At 31.6% G+C, this 24,104-nt stretch overlaps 1 protein-coding gene across 1 annotated transcript in view; it reads left to right on the forward strand.

Annotated features, from left to right (window-relative positions):
* Window positions 1–24,104, forward strand: part of LOC129228578 (GATOR complex protein NPRL3-like) — a 48,524-nt gene that overhangs the window by 4,663 nt on the left and 19,757 nt on the right. Inside the window, exons 3-8 of the mRNA XM_054863260.1 lie at window positions 6,487–6,548; window positions 6,683–6,718; window positions 15,052–15,217; window positions 15,895–16,048; window positions 23,803–23,878; window positions 23,982–24,090. Coding sequence (XP_054719235.1) covers window positions 6,487–6,548; window positions 6,683–6,718; window positions 15,052–15,217; window positions 15,895–16,048; window positions 23,803–23,878; window positions 23,982–24,090 — 603 coding nt within the window. The remainder of the gene's footprint in view (window positions 1–6,486; window positions 6,549–6,682; window positions 6,719–15,051; window positions 15,218–15,894; window positions 16,049–23,802; window positions 23,879–23,981; window positions 24,091–24,104) is intronic.

Raw genomic sequence — 24,104 nt, forward strand, 5'->3', positions numbered from 1 at the left:
GCAGGAATTGCAGGCAAGAAACTTGCTTGCAATTTTCGCGTAGCTTGGCCGTGGTTGCTCTAATATTTCTGGAGCTTTCTTGGTAAATCAGAAAGATTCTAATCGAATAAATAACATATTTAATTTTTCTAGATAGTTCACGACTGGCTTTAATAGGGGAGATTTCTTAATATTTCAGAAAGGTTACTGACTTTTATCAGAAAACGCTCCTGGTTTTTGTAAAATATGTTACTGGAAGAAATTGGGCTGCCTATTATTTTCCAGGAACGTTTCTGAATCGTTTTTACAGTGTAATGTTAATATGTTTAAGATTTGTGTTTTTTAAAAAAGGTTAGTAGAAAGAGTTCTGATATGAAGCACATTAGGTATCTGTTTTTCTAAAAAATGTTTTCCAGATGTATACTAAATGCCAGAGGTGGGGAACGTGCGTCCTTTATAAAAAAAAATAGCTCTTTTAATAATTAATATTTAACTATTCAGATTACGACAATTTAAATTGTGTTGAATATAAAATTTTCAAGATAATGTTTAAATAAGACAATCTGTTCTATTCGAGCTATTGAAGTTGTCAGATTAAAATCTATATACTGTCTGACCACGGATTGTATGGAAAGACAAACATCCGTTTTGCAGCCGGAAATGGACAAATCTATTATTTTTCAGCGATGCTAACTTTTGCAGAAGCAGAATCTCATTCAAATGAGCAGAATAAGCGCATCAAATTTTTACTTTTCCCCCTCATTCACAAAGATTTGTCTCATCTGGACGTTTGAAAATTGCATACAATCCGTGGTTGGACAGTACTAAGTATTAGCAATATTCAATTAATTTCACGTGAGAAACAAAAACAAACAGCCCACTAAATTTTTCATCGAAGTTGAAATTATTTCACACGTTATTTGGACATATTGTTGAATACTGTTATTTTTCTTACGAATTTCTCCATAGTTAGTATAATATAAATACTTAAAAATAAATAAGGTCAAAGAAATTGTGGAAAAGGTGCCTGTGGCGGGCCTGCGTCTAGAAGACCTCAGAGCACCTACACCCTTAAAATTTTGTACGAAATTACTTCGAGCCCCAAGGATATTAACCTGGGGTTCTTTACTTAAAATTTCTAATTAGGTTTTTTTTGTAATTATTTTTTAAGCTAAAATTTCACATAAATTGCCTTTAAAGGGATGAAAGATTTCTCACATACCTTAATATTTCATGTTGTTCCAAAAAAGACTTTTTCTGCATCAAATAAAGCTTGTAACAATTTTATCAACAAATTAGAACAGCAAGTATAAGGGTTTCTATTTAAGCAAAAAGACCTATGCTCAGTCCGGAGCTAAACAGCAAAAATGTATTACTACAGACCACGAACTTGAAAGCAGTTTTTCAAACGTACAAAACTGCCGTTTGGCAATGCTCAGGAGCACCAGCACCTATAACTGTGCAAGTTGGTTCAAGTTAGTTTGGAACGAGGAAAAATGCTCTTCCAAGCGATTTTTTTTCTTCTTCAAATATCATCTCATTTATGCATATTTCTATCAAATTATTTTTAATTTGATAATACTTTTTATATTTTCGGGAAGGAGTGTGATAATGTTCGAAAAATTAGCTCTTCACTTAAACTCTATTTTCTATGGGAAGGAAAGGAGAATTTTCACTTTGTTTGAAACTGAACTCGTAACGTGTTTTTCAATCTGATTCTTTCTGACAGACGACTTAAATCTTCGCTGATCAAATAAGGTTGCGAAGCAATCTTCGGGGGTTGGTATGCGTCAGCGAGCAGGGGGCAGAGCCACCTGATAAAAAAATAATGCAACAAGTTGTTAATTACTCCTTTGTGGAAATACAAAGAAGTTTTCCTTAAAAAACTTCGTATGTAAAATAATAAATAAAATATTTAATTATTTTTACCCCACTATCGAAATTTAAAAAAAGGCAATCCAGTGATAAAACTGCATAAAAACTTATAACTACGTAAAAGTCGCATTTATAGGCTTATCAACACATTGCAGCCTCCTTATCACTGCCTAATTTAAATTTATATTTTTAAAATAATATTTTTTTGATATTTATTTTTTAGGGGGGTGGGGGGCGCCAAAACGAGGTCTTGCCCCTGCTCGAAAAAGACCTAGTTACGTCCCTGATCAATGGCCCTCTTAAAACAATCTACTCCCGTGCTCATTACCACCTCTTCCGGTAAGCTGTTCCAAGGTTCCACTACCCTGCTATAATAATAATTTTTCCAAATATCCATGTTAGCCTGAGATTCAAATAGCTTAAAACAATGACTCCTTGTCCTGTTTTCAGTACTAAACTTCAGCCCTGTAACATCTTTCATTTTAATAAATTTAAACAACTGAATCATGTCCCCTCGGTCTCTTCTTTGAACTTATTATTATTCTTTTCTTGTGCTTATTATTTACAGCCTGTCTTTATAAGGATACAAATATTATAATTAACCCTCTTGGGATTGAACAGTCCCCAGAATTACATGTTAATTGGACGAGATATCTCATTAAGAACTGCAAGGTGGTTAAGCAGGGTTTGTTGATTTAAATCAGCTTGATTTAAATCAAGTGATTTAAAAAAATCATTCATTTAAATCAAGTGATTTTTTTAACAAAATCAGTAATTAAAATGAGTTGATTGTATTTTTATAAATTAATTTTGCATTTTTAGAATGTGTTACTCTAAATTTTACTGCACTGTATTATATAATCTTAACTTGAACATTCAAAACTACATAGATCCCTCTTTCTGTGTGTGTAACAGATTTTCACCCTTTTTAAATTTTTGCTTTTACTACAAAATTACAGTTCAGAACAAAATAAAAATTTGCAGTTTTTCTTATACAGACAGTTATGAAAAGTAATTGTTCAACGTATTATTTTTGCACTACAAACATACATGAAAATGGAAACCTTATCTTACAGACCTCGAAGTGTTCCTATTTTTCCTACTTTTTAGAGCTCTCACCTTATTTTCCTACTTTTTCCTTTTTTTTCCTACTTTTTCTTTCTTTAGTATAGCACTTCTAATTGTGCATTGATTCTTATTTTTTACAATGCCGCGCCGATAATTTTCTGCATGTTTTGATTTTGAAAAGTAAAAAGGAACAAACGGATCCTTAGCTTTTAATTGAATGACCATAGTAATTTCTGAAAGGAATGCTACGGCCTTTGTGTTTAAAAGTTAAATTTTCGTGACTTTTTTTGACGTCCGACCCGTTTATGATCGACTTTTCTTTTTATCGCCCCGACTTCAGGCCTACTGTATTAATGAAACTAAAAAAAAAGATACTGGCACATTCTGATGCAATTATATATTATTTACCCATCAATTAGAAGCTTTAATTATAGTAAACGGCCGACTGTTAAAAAAATGCGGAAAAAAACCGAATTTCCTATTCGCCAATTTTTTGTATGATTACAAGTGAAATGGAGCTCTATTTAAACAGAAAGGCAATGTAAAACCTTAAAAGGACATATGGAAGCAAAAAATGAAAAACTTGTATGCTGTACATATTTTGTTGATGTTAGTACAACATAAAAGCGACATCTAACAGAAATTCGCAAAAAACGGACCACTTCAAAAATAATCGCGGAAATTTTTTTCGTACATAAATATGATTATTGTTCATTCTAAATCGTAAACATGATTATAAAATGTCATTTTCTTTCCTTGCAAAGAGTGTATTTGCAAAAAAAAAAAGCAGCAAAACCTGGATGGGCAAAGCGTTCCCGATTTTTGGAGAAGAATCGGAAATCAATTTAAATGCAATCTTTTGTTTTTATTTCTTCACATTATTAAAAGTTGGGGGATAGAGCTACAAACTAATATGCATTTTTTTTTCTTTTTAATGGGTATTTTCTACTCTGATATATTATCAATATCGAAGAGTTGCTCATCATTTTTATGTGCTGTGTTTCTTTCAATGCGACATTCCTGAGCATTAAAAATTTTTTTAACAGACTCTTACTCCTTTTCGGGGTGCGGCAATTATGCCGATGCGGCGTATCTACTGTAAGTTATTGTACTTATTGCGCCTGATCAAAGGGAGGGTGGGAGAAAGAGATATATGCAGGCATTTGATGCCAGGTGCAGGGGTGATTGTGTTTCCGGTATTTTCATCTTGAGTTCCGGTATCTTCATCTTCGAAAATACCGGAACTTCTATATTTTCAGAAAAAACCACTTTTGTAAAATTTACGGCGATTAATGAAATGCCAAAAGTCCAAATTGAAGACGTTTTGGTTTGATATAAAGCTTAAGGGGCTACGGTCATGGTTTGTAAACTATATGGTAATTATCGAAGAACAGCTGGGGTGGGGGATTGAATGAAGGCTAGATAAGAAGAATCCTGGAAAAATTTTAAGAAATGAGAAAAATTAAAAGAATTTAATTCCCACCATGCACATGGACGTATTAAGTCCAATTAAAACTTCGAGTTTTAGCCCCAACAAATAATTATGTATATAAATTATTTATATACATAATATAATGTGTACATACACGTAATGTATATTATATATATATATATATATATATATTATATAATATAGTATATATATATAATATATATATATATATATACCCATCAAAACACTTTTTCTTCTTGGGAAAAAAAAGTTCAGGTATTTTTTCATGGAGTCACAATCACCCCTGCAGGTGCTTCCCCCCCCCCCCTCACTCTCAATTTCGTGAACAATTTCCGAATGAATATTTTTATTGTATGGTGAGGATTGAGATAAACTATTTGCCTTCCCTTTTATGCACATAGAAACATTAGTAACTGATATTTGTCTTTGATGAAAATGTTATGTTTACCATGCATGGATGTTTCCTTTTATTTTCGTGACAAAAAATGTTGGAACAAGGAGGTAAAAATCATCAAACCATTAAAACAATAAGATAAATAAATACCTTTGTGCTGAATAGTAAAGTCAGTTGCTGTAATTTACAAATACGTGCTTCTACTTACGTTTGTTTGTTTTGGACTTTACATTAAAACAATATTCGTTTTTATTGCTTGATTGAAATTAGAACTGACTCATCACTTTGATTCCCTCCCCCGAACTCCCCCCCCCCCCCCCTGGAGGTTGCTAGCGAAGGATGTATCGGATGTATACTGAATGCAAATTTTATCTGCAAAAAAAAAAAAACCGCACAAACATGTATAGCTAAGCATTAATTTTCCAAAGCCAGGGAGGGGGGAAATTGACCCCCATAAATGATGTGCCTGAAACAAAAATATTTATATGTTGAATGCTAAAAATACATAACATAGTACAAACCCTTTAGTTGACTGATTTCGTTATTTATTTAGTTTAATTATTTTGTTATAAATTTTATGTCCCATATTTAAGAACACATTTATTTTAGTTCTTTTTTTTTTTTTTTTTCAAATTCAAACATCTGCCTCTGATTATGCAAGAATGCATGTCAACTGCTGATTATTTTTTACTAAAACTAATTTAATATTTGCTTTGCTTTTGTATCATAGTTTATGATAACAGGAGCTGAAAGTGATAGTATTTTTAAATGATAAATGGATGCTCTTGAAGGAATGTTTTCGTTTTTGACAAAACAAATCTGAAACAAAAATGGTTTTATTGAACCAAAATATTAGTTTTTATTATTATTATTATTTATTTATTTATTTATTATTTTTTTGCGATCGCTATATTGCATTTTATTCTTTCACACTTAAAAATTTTATTACTGTATTGGTGAAAGGTGTTTCTTTGTTTAGATTTTATTTTCATATTTTTGTAATTACTATCCTTTGTTTCCACTAGTTTATTTTCCATGCTAATGATTGTCAGTCGTCTTGACGTGCGTTGTAGTCCTATCTTTTCCTATTTTTTTCCTACTTTTTTTAAGCGATTTTTTTCCTACTTTTCCTATTTTTATAATTTTTGATTCCTTATTTCCTACTTTTTCCCCTCAAAAAACCACTTCGGGGTCTGATCTTAGCAAAGTATAAAACAAAATCACATTCTATCTAAGCATTATAACATATTTATAAATCTTGAAAGCTTATTGAAAAGTTCGACAACTTATCTTAACTAAAAATAAGTTGAATGGATTCATCTGTTGTCTGAAATATATTATGTTAAAAATATAAAGTAATTTATATCTACAAGTTTTTGAAGATTAAAAAAAAATAAATAAAAACAATTTAAATTTAAAAAAAAACTGACTTTTTGATTTTTTTTTAATTAAAAAAATTACAAACCCTGCAAAATAAGTAAACAAACACTATCCACAAGTTATGTTTGTATATTGTCAGGGCTCGCTAGATTAAATGTTATTTGTATAATTGACTATTTTTTAATTTCTTGACCAAATTCCATATATTATTTCTAAAATTTATTTTTACTTAACAGAACAATCGGTTATCATTTAAATACTGTTTACATGGCTCCAGTTCATTTGTATTTGTTTTTAGTACTCATGTATGACACTAATATTTTTTTTCTCTTTTTAGGAAAACAGAGTTAGTCCTTATGCGTTGCCAAGTGATCATAAAGATGAATTAGGTATTCTTCAGTAAGTTTATTCTCATACTATGCTACTCCAGAAACTTATAAATGTTGATAACTTCACAATAGTACATGAAGCATAAATGCAATACATATCTTTTTTTTTTACATTTACATAATTAATATTCTTTTTACTTTTAGGGAAGACTCCTATGAATCTACTGATAATCTACTCAGGTAGTACATTACTTTTTGAAATTCTATGTAATTATTATTATTATTATTTTAATTTTATCTGTGAGACAAAACTAAAAGAGTTTTAATTTTTATGATTTTTTTCTTAATTCATACCTATTTTTTGAACGAATTTTATGAATTTCTTTCCCTTTCAAATTAAATTTCAGTTTTATATATATACTATATATATAATAACTAGCTGACCCAGCCACACGCGTTGCTGTGGCAGAGAAGTTGGATTAAAATAAACTTTTACTCATTATTTTGATAGAATCAAATAAATATTTTTAATAGAGCTTAAAATAGTATAGCCGATTTTAAAACATATGAGATTGATAATGGACGTAATTCAATGTAAAAAACGATTCCTAAATGTTACTGGAAAATTATGGGCAGCTGATGTGGCCAATTTCTTCCAGTAACATCTCATGCCAAAACCTGGAAAGTTTTCCGATAAAAGTTAATAGCCTTCCTGAAATCATCTCGGAAGCCTCTTGAAAAATTCGAAGATCCTCTCGTTTGAAGTTAATCGTGTTTCTGGAACTTTATTGTAAACTTAGGAAGGGATACAAAAAAAGCTTAGCACCGTTCTGATTTATTAAGGAACTTCTATAAGCAGTAATGCAAACATAGCCAAAGCTTAGCCAGAACTGCAAGCAAGCATCGAAAAGTTTTACTCAGAAACGTTTCGGATTTTTTTTTTTTTACAGTGCAGGCTGAAGAAAGTACTTATTGAATTCAGTAAGTACTTACTTATTGAATTCAGTAAGTACTAACTAAGTTTTCTATGGAAAAAGCACTATACTTACGCTTAGTAAATTTTGTAAGTATGACTTCCGCAAAAATCAAAACAAAAATAACTTTAAAGTGATAGTAAATATCGAAACTAATTGTAAAATAACCGAATGTAGAAACCAAAGCGTAAACCACCATACACTTTTAGATTCTACACTACATTTTATTCACCTCAGCTTTCTCTATAGTTTGTAATCAATAACTTCTTTACAAAATACACTAACTAAATTAAAAAATATATAAAAATTAAATTTTTTCAATGAAGTTGATAACATTGACTTCGAACTATTGTTTCTATTATTTGAAAACTGAAAACTGTCTGAGCACTAAGTTGTGCACAATGTTCTTGCTTAACCCAGTCTTTTGCTAATACGAAAAGTATGATAACTTTCCACGTGCTGAGTAGGCGATATATGGTTGCCCATAAGAGAAATATTTATGTTTCAAGTCCCAAACCGAAAGAAGACATTGTTTGTTCTTGGAATCTATTTATGGTCTTTGCAACAGCTAAACGAATCAAAAATTGAAGCCTTTCAAATGGGTTTGAAAATTTTGACGCTATTAATGGATTACGTGGCAACACAAACATTTCTCCTTTAAACTTTCCCGACCAAAATTGTTGACTTTTGATGAAGAAAAGTGTTCCGTTGCGTAATTTAGGTGGGTTTAAATCGCGAAAAAGAACAAATTGTTGAGACCTATTTTCAACCAGAAATCGTGTAGTCGCATTCCTGGTGTATCCAGGGAATTTAAAAATTCAGTTGGAATGTTTGCTGCTTTGTTTTAATCGACAACTGTATAGGCTTGTTCAGCATCAATGGTGAGCTTTTTTCCAGCCGTCAGTAATGGCTCATTATTCGCAGTAATTGTAGCTAAGACAGCGTCATTGCTCTGTTGTTATACGTTGCAAATCAGTGTTAACTAAGTCGGTGGCCCAATTATCAAGTGACGGCATATCATAATAACTAAGTGGCAAATTTGAAATTGAAACACAAAAACCTTCAGTTAAAACTTAAGCTTCATATTCATCTCTGGTGTAAAATCTGGATATGGACATTTGTGTGTTTGCTAAACTTTATGAAATACGTCTTCAAACGTGAAAGTTATATAGTTTATCCTTAAAAAATAATGATTGTTTTGGGTAGTGTGTCGTCAAAATTGTTTTTAAACAGGTGACGAATACAGTTTCTCCTTATGTGAAACCTGCATTAGAAAGTGTCAACCAATGACTTTGTGCGACCAATAAATACAATTTGCGACATACATCAGGATATGTATTTGACAGTCGACAATTGACGATCCACAAATATTCCTGTCCTGTTCGGGAATGTTTACCAAAAAACAAAAACTGCTACAACACCGGCGCGATTACAGAGGCAATTATGATTTTTAAAAAATTAAATTTATCTGGGGAATAGACTCTCAATTAGTTCACTTTTCGTCTCAAAGGCAGTGTAGAAATTGTCTGGCTATTTGTTGTACTGTATATTTTGATACAGTTCAATTGCACCGTTTCCAATACTCGGCAATTGCTTAGAAAATACTTGTGCGATTAGATTATTTTGCGGTTCATACTTGCATGGGTCATGGCCAATCGCATTATCTCGACATTACGCTATAAAAACGATTGTTTTAAAACATGCGTTGATTTCATCGGAATAACTGGTAATGTCTTCCGGAAGTCCCCAGACAGTATTCAGCTGATTTCGCTTAAAAGTTTATAGTTGCAGTTCAAATCTTGGCACAATCCTAGGATGTGCTTCGAATGAATGCTTTTACTCATGAGCCATAGTACACTTATTCCAATTATAATTTCACTCTCTTGCAAACACTACAGCCATACCACGTTTTTTTTCTTTTTTTCTTTAATGTTACACATTGTGTTTTGTTTGTTATGAATATCTAATAGGAAACTTTAAAGTTGAATGTGCTGTTCGTCTACCATCTAAAAGTAGCAGCAATGCCTGTCGATGCAATTGTCACTGCAATTTTCTGTTGCGAACGTATCTTTGCAAGAATTAATGATATTAAAAATCTCCTGGTGAACAAAATAAAGAAAATAATTGTTTTCCGCTTAAATTCATTAACTTTCCTGAAATTAACCTGGAATATTTTTGAAAACTCAGTAGTCTTCTTGGTTAAAGGCAGTTATGATTCTGGCACCTTCAGAGAAGCCTAACGCAGGTTTAACATAATAGCCAGGAACCTTAATGCTTTTCTAAGAAAGCTCTCAAAGCATTAATACAACAGCATTGCCAACGCGAAGACAGGACTCTCAAGCAAGTAGCTCGAATAAAACTCCTCTTGCAACTCTTGCAAAGCTTCGTGAACCAGATATCTTTTCGCACTCATTGAGTGGTCGAGTCAAATCCGGACGAACCGTAGTCGCTCCGAAACCGATACACCTATTAAATACGTTTAGTTAATCTTGATACTGGTGGAGAAACATACTTTTCACAACGGTGTGAAATCTGCAATTTGTAGCAATTCAAGGAAACGTTTTGAAAGGTAATAGTTGATTTTCTCAGGAAGTAAATAATAACCCTGTAATACTCCGAAACGTTATATGGAAATTCTAAGCAGCATTTCTAAGTTTTATTATCATGGTGTTTTTAGCAGTAAGTCATACGATGTTCGAGTTATATCGATTAATTAACTTACACCGCCATCTATTAAGAATTTTTAGAACTAAAAAATTAATTCACACTATTATTGCATAATTAATATGAAATTTGCAAAAAAATTATAAAAACTATCCTATCTTTTAAGTTGGACCAAATGACACATAGATATGAAATTTGAGAAAAATCGGTTGAGTAGTTTCGGAGTTTACCCCGAACAAACATCGTGACACGAGATTTTTATATATATAAGATAATAATAATAAAAGTGAAAAATATTGAAAAGACCACACCAAGAGCCCATAGATGCGCAACACAGCAAAACTAAAAAGCCAAGTAAATATAAAATTAATCAATCAGAATTTCAAATATTAAACAAATTATAAATAATAAGTGATGATAAAAAGGAAAAATGCAAACAGCTATTAAGTAGGAATAGATAAAGAGTGAATCCAGAGCTCATCAGCCGTGGAGGATTCATTAATTATGGTCAAAAGACCAAATTTTTTTTTTTTTTTTTTTTAAACTATGAACTAGAAGAGAATGTTTAAGCTCCAGTACATGCAATATAGAGTAACAATGGGCAAAAGCACCACTTGCTAAGCTAAAAACAATAAACTAGAGCTCAAACCTAAAACTAAAAGCAGGGGGTTTCGCCTCGACTAATTAGGAAAACAAGTTAGTCGAGGCGAAACCCCCTGCTTTTAGTTTTAGGTTTGAGCTCTAGTTTATTGTTTTTAGCTTAGCAAGTGGTGCTTTTGCCCATTGTTACTCTATATTGCATGTACTGGAGCTTAAACATTCTCTTCTAGTTCATAGTTAAAAAATTTTGGTCTTTTGACCATAATTAATGAATCCTCCACGGCTGATAAGCTATGGATTCACTTTTTATCTATTCCTAATTAATAGCTGTTTGCATTTTTCCTTTTTATCATCACTTATTATTTATAATTTGTTTAATATTTGAAATTCTGTTTGCTTATTTATATATATATATATATGGTAGTTGTCCATTTAACTTTCAAAAATAGTAAATTTGATTTGCAGTTATCGGGTGAGTGCAAAAGTTCATGCGGAGTTTGAAAGAAAGTCGTATAGTGATTAGGCAAGCAAAACTCTTTATTCAATCAATGATATATTCTCCATCGTAGTCTATAATCTTCTTCCAACGTTCTGGCAGCATACAGATGCTCCAATCATAAAAACTGCGTGGTTTAGATTCGAAGAACGAAGACACGACGTTTTGTAAGGCATTCAAAGAGTCCAGTTTTTTTTATTTAATTGATTTTGCAATGACCGGAATAAGTTATAATCCGATGGTGCGATATCAGGAGAATACGGTGGATGAGTTAGGACATCCCATTTCAGGCTGTTCAGTTTGCGTAGCGTCTGTCTTGAAACGTGTGGTTTAGCGTTATCTTGATGAAAGATTACGTCTTTGCGATTTGACAAACTCGGATGTTTCTGTTTGATTTCTAGGTTCAGATTAGTTAATTGACGACAGTGCTTGTCCAAATCAATCGTTTGACCGGCGGGGAGAAACTTAAAATAAATTATACCCTTGCAATCCCACCAAACACAGAGCATCACCTTCATCAGGTGCAAACTGGTCTTTGCCATTGTGTCACCATGTTCACCTGCCTGTTTCCAGGTGCGTTTGCGCTGAAGGTTGTTGTACAGGGCCCATTTTTCATCGCCCGTCACTAATCGATCCAAAAACGGCTCGTTTTTGAGCCGCCCGAATAAAGATACGGCAGCAGAAATTCGCTGGATTTTGTTGCTCTCGGTCAACAAATGGGGCACCCATATATCGAGCTTTAAATCAAATCCGATTTTTTTTAAACGCCGAAAAGCAGTTGATCGGTCAACGTTAAGTGCTGTAGCAACTTCCTCTGTTGAAATTCGCGGAGTATTCTGAACTAAAGAACGCAAAACGTCGTCATCCATGTCGGAAGGTCGACCTGAGCGTGGCTCGTCTTCCAGCTTAAAATCTCTACAACGAAATTTTGCAAATCATTTTTCCACAGTTCGTTTAGCTTGTGCTTGATCTTGATAAACGTCTTGAATGTTTTTTACGACCGCTGCAACGTTTATTCCCTTCCGAAACTCGTAAAGCATAACATGTTGTAAATGCACTTTATCAACACTCATTTTAAAAGTAATCTTTCTCGAAGCAGTTTGTATCTGCACAAATTATTTTGATTGGAATGAAAGCTGAACACGTCACCTTTCCAACGATTTGACTTACGTAGATAATGGTATTAATGACAACACATAACGCCCGTTCTAACGCCATCTATTGCAACTCCGCACGAACTTTTGCACTCACCCAATAAATTCATTGATAATTCTTAATTTGTTAATAATTTCATTGATAATTGTGAAATTCTCCATTGGGAGTAGAGCTTCTTCTAATCCTTTCAGATAAGATATCCCTAAATAGTGTGGTCAAAATATGTCATGGCTAACTCCCAATGAAGCCTTACCAAATGTTTGTGTTGTGGCAAACAAATGCCCTTAAAATCATTTGCAGTAATTCAATTTGTAAAAACTATATCAAGAAAGAAATTTTTTAAATGAAATTCTCAATGGAAGTATTATTAACAGTTATTATTTAATGAGATCATAGTGAGTTGCTTGTGCAGACGCATTAGGCAGGCCGCCTAAAGCAAGTTTATTTTTGTCAAATAATTTTACAGAAAATAGGTACTATTTTTTTTTTTTTCATATTGTATAAATGTGTCTTTTGGAGTCACCATTCGATTATTATTTGAATAAAGTATTTTGAAAAAAAGAATGTATCACAAAGTGTATATTATGCCATTTAGGAACTGTTACTAGGGGGCTAATTTTGTTCTAGAGGCGGCTGAGGTCATTAAAATTTTATGTCTCCTTGACATCAACGAAGTTCATACATGTAAATAAAAGCCTGTCTTTCAAAACTATAATATCATTATCGGTTATCTACAGGTGTGAACCGCTATTGGATTTTTTTGAGTCGCCCTTAAAATTATCTAAAATTTAGAATTTCATGGTAAAACTTAAAAACTTAAATGTCAGTGTACCTCACAAAAAAAAAAAAAAAAAAAAAAAATGTTATGCATTTTAGACACCATGACAGAGCAATTTCAAAGCAAAAATTTCATTTCTTGTTAAAGATTCAAAAAAATTGAATCAATTGAAAAATTGGCAATTGCAGGTGGTGTAAACAAAATTGAAGACAGAAAACGTGAAAAATCGCAAACTAATAGTTAAATACAACGAGAACGAGGACAAAATTTTCGGAATTGATTCTAAACACCATAACTAAAGAGAGAGAGAAAAGCAAATACCTATGAGTTTACGCTTTTTCTCCCTTCCTTTTTTTATGGAGTAAAAAAACAAATTTTTGAAACAGATAGGGAAAAATTTCCAGAACTCAAAAGGAAATTTCGGAAAACTAACATTCCTGTTACTACCACAGATTTGTGTATCAACTGTAAGAAGAGCAAAAGCAAATTAAATGATAAAGATAGGATGAATGCAGGAAATTGTATCATTTTTCAAAAAGACATTATAAAAAACTATTACCGGTCTGGGGACAGGGACGGATTTGAAAGTGGAGGTCCCGGGGCAACGAAGGAGTGGAAGCCCCTAATCAGGGTTCGAAAAGATCATCATATTTTCGGAAATATCCAATACTAATATTATCGATAATAATATTATTTTTGTGCAAGCATTCTTTGTAGAAATACAAAAAAAAAAAAAATGTGTATGGGAGAAAAAAAACCTAAAATTTGCTGACCTGTGAAATTTAGGATATTTTGTAAAAATTTTACTGTGGGGGGCCCCTTTGATCTGGAGGCCCCGGGACAGAAGCCCCGCCTGCCCTCCCCTAAATCCGGCCCTGTCTGGGGACAACTGCAGCCTCATAGCCACCCCCCTAGATTTGTACTGGCTCTTACTATCAAATTTGCCACCCTTAGCAAATTGTAAATAATCTTAGAATGTTTAATAAGCGTAGCCTTGAGCAAAGGAGAGTAAGAAGGGACATGATCCAGTTATTTAAGTTTATTGAAATGGAGGACATTTCTAGACTAAATTTCTGCACAGGTGGCAAAATCAGGGGTCATTGTTTTAAGTGTTTCAAATTCCAAGCTAATTTTTAAATCAGGAAACATTACTACTTCACTGTTGGTGTTTGGAATAATTTACCAGAAGCAGCTGTTACTTACAATGGGGTGAATAATTTTTCCGGGGCACTGATCTTATCATTGGGGATTGATAAAATGATAAGGACCAGCTTAGCTTGGCCCAAAACCTGTTGCTGGTTATCACTTCCGTGTTTCTGTTTGATTATTCTTTTGATAAAAATAAAATTTATATTTGATTAGAATTTGAAATGTCTGTTTAATTTTGAAATACAGTGAAGTACCGTTATATGTTTTTGAATAGACTGAATGTAAAAGGTGTATAAATGAAAAAAACGTATTACAAGTTTACGTTAATGCGTATCAGATTATGCAGGGACCAATTTGAAAAGCGTATTATTGATTAAAACGTATAAAAGAGAAAAAAAAGGTGCTTTATTTACATATATCTAGGAAAATAAAAGGGATTCATTTTTGAAATCTTAGCTATTATTGGGCAAAAAAAACATTAGACATGGGATGATAATGTGCAAAATGGTTGTCAAATAATAGTCTGTTTTGTCTCCCTCATAAAAATTGGGATACTCTCCAGCTTCCACACGTAAAGATAATAGGGTAAGTATTTCTCATTCATTTTCCTTCATTAATAGTCCCCTCTCCCCTTTTTTTGGTGCTAAAATGTGCTGGTCTATTATATTTTCAGCAAAGTTATTAACAAAACATATTTGAAACAAAATATTTTGTGAAATTTTAATCTTTTGTTTTATTCACTGTTTCTTGCTTTCAGATTTGATGACAAGGTTTTATCAAATTTATTCGCTGTAAAACCAGAGCTTTGTGGTCAAAAGTTTGAGCTGAAAATTGAGAATGTGCGGTTTATTGGGCATCCTACTTTTTTACCCAACAGAGAACATTCTACCATTACCACATTCAACGTTGTATTTGCTCTGAGAGTAAGTGATCAACTTTATGTTTGTGTGTAACTTTATTTGAAAAGGATTAAAGTAATTACAGATTAAGGAACTGATACTATTTAAAAAGTTCAGTAGAATATAGATTCGTAGATGTTAGATCTGTACCTCATAGCCAGACTAACGTAAGTAACATAATTCTACTTTGCCGAAGGTAATTAAAACGTTTGTCTGGGGGCATGCAAAGGATGGGATGTGCACTCTTTTAACTCTGGTAAATAATTACAAAGGATTTGTTTTTTAGATTTACATTCACATGGCTTGATACAGAATAGGATTCTACTCTACGTACAATTGCACTAATAAACAAAAAACTGCCTTTTTTGGACTTAGGTTAGCATGCTTCTGTGGTACAGAAATATTTTCATCCGTTTTTATAGCATATACTAGGCACCATGACGGCCATATTGAAACTCAAATGTGGTGGAAAGAATGTGAAGTTAAACTTTTCCTTGAACCTTGTTATTAGATTTAGCATACTAGGCATAATTTATGCAAATTTTATGCGTACATTTTCTATTGATTTTGTATGCCTGAAAAAATATACATAATTTTTATTGATTTCATTAAGAAACTTGAGCAGTCAAAGGGGCCAACCATGACTTTGATTAATTATTTTTTTTCTTTCATTAATTAAAGAGATGATTTCTTTCACTTAGGCAGATGCAAGTTATTCTGTTGTTGATTGTTATCATGATTTGTGCCATAAGTTGTCAATTGCTATTCGTAATGAAGAATGTCGCTGCAACTATTTAACCTCTCAAGCAAAGATAATGCAGAGTGCTCATGATGAAGTGGCATCTATGCCAGAAGGTAAGTTTTGTTCTTTGTCACTTCTTTGAAGACTGAATTTGTTTTAGTGCATAATGTTTCTTGTAGTAAAATCATATATTTTATTTTTGCTGAAATTTAGTTTAATTCAAGCAGTATTACAAATAAGAAGTACTAAAACATAGTACGTGTTTAATGTGTGTGTGTTCTCGGTGTGATACAGTGTTTTTTTTTTTTTTGGTAGGAATTAACATTATCAAAAAATGAGTTTGTTATCTACACAACTTCACAGAAGAGTTTAGATTTTGTGATAGTTGCTTTCTGCCATATGCTATGTATGCATTAATTTTTAAATTATATTTGTCAATGAGTGTAGAAGAGAATTGTTAGCAAAATTATTTTTTAATCTTCCAAGTTATTTTCCATCTCTTAAATAACTTATTCTGTTTGTAAAATCAGAATCGCTCATTAGCTAACTACATAACTCTTCGACTGATTGAATTGTATTGTGGCATTACAAAATTTCTTCATACCCTTCAATGCCCTTGTAATCTTCAAAAGGTTTCCATCCATGAGTAATTGTGCATAATTATGACGTAGAATATGTCTTTGACAGTTATTCTTTTGAGCCTGATTTAATATTTTAGAGCAAAGATGTATTATGCCGTGGGTAGGTAAAAGACAGTCTTTGCAGAAATGAGTTTTTCAGATATTTGAGAAATGTGTGTCGGATTCAATGCAAACAATAAGGAAATGTTGCAGTTATGCAATTTTTTTTTTCAGAGCCTTTTTTTTCAGCGGAAATCAAATAAGCAAGCTTGTACAAAGAAGCTAATGTACAATAGATGACAAAAATGCAAAAAAAAAAAATAAATAAATAAATAAATAAATAAATAAATATATAAATAAATGAAGAATTTGCAGTTACTGCCGTTTACCTGCCCATGGCAGTATTGCCTTTAAATTTAAAATTATGATAACTCTTTATATTTGTCATGGACATTGGTACATTTGGGTCTACGGTTAATATTGTTTCATTTAAAATTTGCTAAATAGAACATTTATTTTATGCATTGTTTTATTTAATTAAATGAACTTTTACTTAGTATTGTGATAATGAAAATTTGAATTTGTGTATATTAATGATAATGCAATAACTTAGGGGGGAAAATGAAAATTAATTATCATTATAAATAAACATATGCTTGAAAATTAACAGTTGAAAAAATACCAGTGTGCTTGAAAAATAAAGTAAGAAATAACAATGTGTGATTGCACAAATTGCAGATTATTGCAGACACGTGTTTTGGTGTTCCAGTATTACAAGGAATGCTTTTTTTAATGCAAAAAAAAAGAGCTTATGGATGAAAAGACATCTGACAAAAGCTTTTGTCAGTCATTTCTTATTAACGCTGTTCTGTTAAATGTTATTTCTTACTTTACTTAAAAGTTATTTCTATTTCCCTAATAGTGGACTATGTTGAACAGCCAACTACTGTGATTATTTTTTGAATTTAATAATAGTGATCTCCACTAGATCATGCAATGCCTAGATTTTATGCTTTCTTAAATCTTTTTAGAGAGAAACCTTTTTACAATGTTCAAGCTTTGTTTAAATGTTATTATTTGAAGTGTTTGTGTTTAAGCCTCTACAAATTTTCTATGATTGTTAGAATCAAAATCAAATCGCAATCTACCATCTCTCAAAGGCAGTCCATCATTCAGAATTCAGATCTACAGAGTGAAATTAATCAGTAAGTTTTGACATTTTTTATGTGTGTAAGTACTACGAAAGAAAGCATCTTCTTTTGCTCATGTATTGATTTATGTCATTCTTAAAAATCTTAAAAGTTATTGCGTATCAAAAAAGTGAGGTGTTAAATACGTCCTCAGTTCAAATGTGGATAACAATTGTTCAAAAAAGTTCAGATTTTATGAACTATCATAGTCAAATTGTCGGAGCAAACAGCAAGTATATATGCTTCAAAACTTGGTGTGTTCAGCAGCAAAGACACTGTTGTTTGAATGGCTTTTGTAAACATTGTTTGTAATTGTTGTATCTATGTCTGTCCAGAACTGTATTTCTGTTGCATAAATCATTGATATGTTTATTATTTGTTTCATTCAAATGTGAGATGCTAACAATACTGATATTTTCTTTGTACTTGTTTTCCTTTGTGTTGTCATAAATTTTTTCACTTATCTCGGTTTATAAATATTTTCTTAAGAATATTGAGTTTACCATATTTTTCCTGTATATGATCTGCAGATTATCTATTAAAAAGTGTAAAGTTAAGGAGGTGTGGATTATATGAGATTTTTTTTTCTCAACAACATTGAACCTCAATAATTACAGTAGGATTCACTGAGGCCGTTATTGCTGCCTGTATATTGTTTATTTTACATAGCTTGAATGTCCTTTGCTGCCTATAGATTGTTTTTTTTTACATAGCTTGAATGTTCCTCTTATGCGATTCAGGCTATGGAAAATAAACAACATACTGTTCCGGACAAAGCCTTCATTTGCACAAGATTAGACCGTTTGCTCCTTTGTCTTGATTCTTTGGCTTTAAGTAATTAGGGTACTATAATCACGATTTAAAGAAGAAATCATTATTCTTTAGATTAATTTTGATTATACAGTAAAACCTGTAAAGTTGACCACCCTTGTAAGTTGACCACCTGTGTAAGTTGACTGCTATTTTCAGGCACAGAATTAGATCTATATCAACCTCTATAAGTTGACCACCTGTTTAAGTTGACCTCTAAAGTAGTGCACCGTGAGTGGTCAACTTACGCAGGTTTCACTGTAGCTTAAAAGTTATTACTTCTTCACATTTTTAATTTAGTTGCTAAAATTGTATATTAAATCAAAACTTCATTTTTTTACATTATATTGTATGCGGATTATACACTGCTGCGGATTATATGAAGATTTTTTTCTTCAGGCCAGTTTAAAGACCTGCAGATTATACTCCACCACAGATAATATGCAGGAAAATACGGTACTGCCTTTTGTTAAATGTGCATGTTATTGTTACATGGGTCTAAATTTTGTATTAACCTTTTGGTTCTTGTTTTCTTTCTATGTTCCTGTTTCTTTTCATCTTTGATGATTTTATTTGTACTGGAATCTATTTAAACTTTTTCTATAAATGTGAACTTATATTTGATCAAGTATAGTATATTTGAACAAATATTAAAGTAACTTCCTTTCTCTTTAACGTTGTGGTAAAGATAACTTGTCGAACTATATGAATGGAACTGTAACTGCTAAATCGAAATCCTTTTATTACCTGTAAAATTATTTTACTGTTGGCATTAATGTCAGTATTTTATATTTGAAAGAGAATGTAAATAACTAACTGAATTGTGAACAGCTGAAATATTTTCCTGGCCCTTCTTTAAAAGTTAAATACTCTACATTTAAAATACTAAATATAAGGGTTACCCAAAGGAAAAGTGGACATGTCTGATTATTTCAGAATGACGGTAGCTGTAGCAACACCATCAAACAGGGATATAAAGGGGTGTAGAAAGTGTGCATTGCACATGATGTTGAACAGTGGAAGCTGCTCGTGGTAGAAAACATTAATCGAGGGAAAAATCTCTCTCTGGTATACATGAATGTGTCTAGATTGCAACAATACTTGGTAGGATGGTTTCTGTCAACATTTATACCTAGTTAATGGCAGTCTATAGTGAGCACTGTTTGGATCGAACGGTTGTAAACAAGTATTGTAAAAAGATTCTTGAAGGGACGTAAATTATATTGTATCTACCAAGATCAAGCTAAGCAAGCAATGTAATCACTAATAGTGAGAGGGAGTTTTGTAACACCTACCCTACAGTCCAGATTTGTCGCCTTATGACTTCCACATATTTGAGTTATTTATAGTCTGAGTTAAAGCTTTAAGGCTAGTAAACTTTTTTGAGAAATTGGACTTATATTAAACTGAGAATCAAAAAATCGATTTATATACCTTAAATACAAGTAAAAAAAGACAAAAAAAAAATTCATTTGTAAGTATTTTATTATCAGAAAATATTACAGATCAATATTTGACCCTGAATGAAATCTTTAAGGCCAACATGGAAAAAAAGCATAGGGAGAAAAAAATACACATTTAGAAGCTTGTGTAAGAACTATTTTGCTTCGAATTATTTCAAATGTTCTTGTTTTCATGGGTGTTCCTATTTTATACCATTCATCTTTGGTAGTAGATTTCAGCTCTATTGGTGAAGTAAAATGTCCCCTAATTGCATAAATTTGAGTTGATTGTGAAGACTTAGTTAACCATTTCAAAGTTTCAACATTGTTGACTTGGAACCAATTGTTTATACTGTTATTCGAATGAATACTGTAAAGGTCCATTGTCTTGCAGATATTTCGAATTATTTCCAGAAATAAGTTCAGCATTTGGCAAAAGATGACTTGTGAAGACATTTTGATATGCTTGTAAATTCATTTTTCCTGAAATGAATGTGACTGAGTCCACACCATTGTAAGCAAAGCACCCCCAAGTCATGACAGAGCCTCCATCTAATTGGCGCTTAGAGAATTTTTTTTCTTTTCATGCATCATACTGCAATGGTACTTCCAGCCATCCGGTCTATCCAAAGTCCACTTCTTTTCATCAGAAAAAATTATCTTTATCCATTAAAAGGACAGGAATAACATATTTAATGAATTGGAATTATTTACTTACTTTGGTGCATGTTGTAACTCTATCTTCATTTTACTTCCCTATAATTCCTAAAATGCCAATATTTATCCAAATTATTATATGTTTGTTTTGTAATCTCAGTGTGTTTGCTTACTTTTGTCATAAAAATACTCTGTGCATAATTGTAATGAATGTTCTGCATTGTTGCAATATACTGTGTTTTTAAGTAAATGTACTACTTAAACATGATTATTCAATCAAACAAATCATTAATTCATTGAAGGTTGTAAATTTTCTGAACACTTTTGTACTATGAAGTAAAAACATTGAAAATTAAATAAAAACATTTAAAATTATCTTGTTAAAACATATTTTTTAAAAAATTGAGTTGAAATTTGAATGTAGGATTTTGAGATAAGATAAAAGATACCTATTAATTGAAATGCCTTTTTGCTTCCCTAATGACTTTTGAAAGAGTAATGCATTTTGAACGAAACATTTTATTATTCAAAAGTTCTCCTCTAAAAATCCTCATTTCCATTTATCATGCTTTAATTTGATTAATTTTTCTTTCAGTTTTGAACAACTCCTGGTAAACTTATAGTTAATAATTTATTTTGTTCTTGTATCATGTTTAAAGAAAAGTCAAAATAATTCATGTGAAATGATTCAATTTCCCACTATAAACAAGATTCATAAGGGTAAAAATTCATAGGGGCAAAAAAACAGTAGGATTTGAAAGTTTTAGAAGTGAATAGATGATTTTTTTTTCTTATACCAATTAAACTTCCATCAGCCAGAATGTGTCTATGGAGTTCATTGGAATCATGTCCAAAGAAAATGAATCAATAAGTTAGTAAAATAATTCAAAATTCATAAGATATATTTTTCTAGCTAGTAAAATATTGCAAAAAAGAATTCAGGTCATCAAAATCTTAAATGGGCCTCTATAGTTTGGATGTTCTTCCTTATAGGTTGCAGTGATTGAAAATTCTGCAATCTCTTAGTGCTCTAAAATACCATGCTAAAAAATTAGATCCAAGATAAAGTATTTATACTTTATTAGCAAAAATACCCATCGTTGCCTGGGTCAGTATCACACAATTATGAGAAACAATCGTTACTTGCATTTGTGTTCTGTTTTAACTGAAAGAATTCAAAACACATCCCTTTGACATGATTAAGAATCAAGCTCCTTCCTAACCCATAAAACTAAAATAGCAATAAATATAAAGACCAAAATAGTATTTATTTAGAAACAAAAGTATAACATTTAAGCATATACAAATTTCAAGAAATACCATAGTATGAAATTAATTTCACTTTTTTAAAAAAATTTATCTGTTATTTTTTAAAAACTTAACATAGAGTCTAAAACCTTCTCTATATGGGTATTGAATACAAACTGTTTAAAAAATTTATCCGCCTGTATTCCCCCTATTCTTGTTTTAGTTAGTAGTTACTTTGAAATTTCAATTATTGTGGGGTTTTGGTGTGATTTCAAATGTTACCAAATTTGCAGTAATCCTTTTGCTGAGATACTTTTGGTGACCATAGAATGACGCTAAACATTTTTGTCTGAAATGTTCCCGAAATAAGTAGCAAAATTCGGTGATTATTTGAAATTGTGCAAAAAAACAAATGAATGGAAGTTTTTGAGTTTATGGATTAGCTTAATTTAGTTGGCAGATTATTTTACATTTTAACAAAAGTTTTAAAGATTATTTTAATGGCAATATTTTGATTACATGGTGACGCCGAGAAACATTATTACATAGTCTTTAGCTTCAATAACAGCAACAGTTGAAAAGATTGCCAGATGCCTTGGCTATTAAAATCTTTTAGCAAAAAAAGTTTGACGAGATTCCTGCTGGTTGATTGGAATAATGAGTAAATGTCCAACTAACACAAAAAAATTTAAAAACCCATTTATTGCATCAAAGTTACATGAAATTCGAAAATAATCAGCCAAATCTATTTATTATTTGCCAATCTTGTTCAAAAAATGTTACTTTTAAGTTTTGACTTGAGATAAGCCTTGAACTGGCAGACGAAAAGCAAAACTATTCAACAATACATCAATTGTAGCTATCGACAGGGAGTTGAGATGATACACTGAATACCGAATTGGGTTAATGTAAGCCTTCTAACATGGAACTATAAAAAGCTTATAACTCGTTTTTTATTTAACTTAGACATTTTGAATCGATGCCATCTTCAGCAGAAAGATCAGTGCTTTCGATAGACATACAATGTTAATATGTGCAAGTATTTTTTCACCCCCATATTTGAGAGTTTGTGTGAAAATTGTGACTTAAATTGGAATAAGAAAAGAACCACAAGTTGAACTTTTTTGGAACCAGTCCAGTCTATAAACCTTTCCAGTACTAAAAAGAACAAACTGAAGTTTTTAGTCAAATCGGTTTGGTAGTTTCTGAGTTCAGCAGCTATATACACACGTTTACCAACATCCATTTTTATACATATAGATACAGAATTAAATGCAGGGAAACTTAGGTAACTCGACATCCAAATAACTCAAGTACCCCACTAAGTAGACATTTATTTTTCCAACGGTTAACCCGGTGGTAATTTCAATGAGAAAAAACTCTAATTTGACATGTATTTACAATTTTCCTAAAAGTGCCAATTTTCTCAAAACTGTCCTACAAGTCCTAATATTTTGAACTTTGTCCTAAATTTCTTAAAATTTTCATTTATTTACCCCTCATTTTTGTAGAAAAAGAGAAAGTTCCTGTTAAATCAATTTGAACTTTTTCTACTAGTATGTCTTTTACATCTCACACTTCTGATTGAAGAGGGACGACAAAAGAGAAGGGCAACCATTTGCTATACATCCGTTTTAGGTTTAAACGAAGTTAGGAATAGCTCGCAATTTTCCTTTAAGCAAAGAAAACTAGATTTTTTCCCCTCATTAACATAAAAGTAAAGCTATTAATAAGCACATCTTGATTTCATTGAACTATTTTTTGAAAAGTAGCGAAGTATGCGAAAAGACATTGTATTGGTGAATGAAGTGCAGAATTATTTTTTATGCCAGGATCTACTTTTATTTTTTAATGCATTTCTAGGCATAAATAGAATGATAATCTTTTTTTTTTCCTCCAGAAAATCAAGAATCACCGTTTAGTTTAATTCTTTCCAAAAGTGAATTAGCAGTGCATTTGAAAGTAGTATTTGAAGAGTAAGTTGTAGCTTTTTATTAGTATTTCTATACACGAAATGTTATCTTGCATAAATTTTTTTAAAGTAATAGTCTTTTCTTTGTTTTTGTATCGATTTTTCAGTTTAAAAAGTAGTGGAGTTGTTTATACAAAAATAAATGACTGGATAGAGCTTAGTTTCTGCTTGCCAAACAAAGTTCATAGGCTGCAAGATGAAAGGCTACTTGTTGAGGTGAGAAATTTGCT

The sequence above is a fragment of the Uloborus diversus genome, chromosome 8 (genome assembly GCF_026930045.1).
Source record: "Uloborus diversus isolate 005 chromosome 8, Udiv.v.3.1, whole genome shotgun sequence".
Lineage (NCBI taxonomy): Eukaryota > Metazoa > Arthropoda > Arachnida > Araneae > Uloboridae > Uloborus > Uloborus diversus.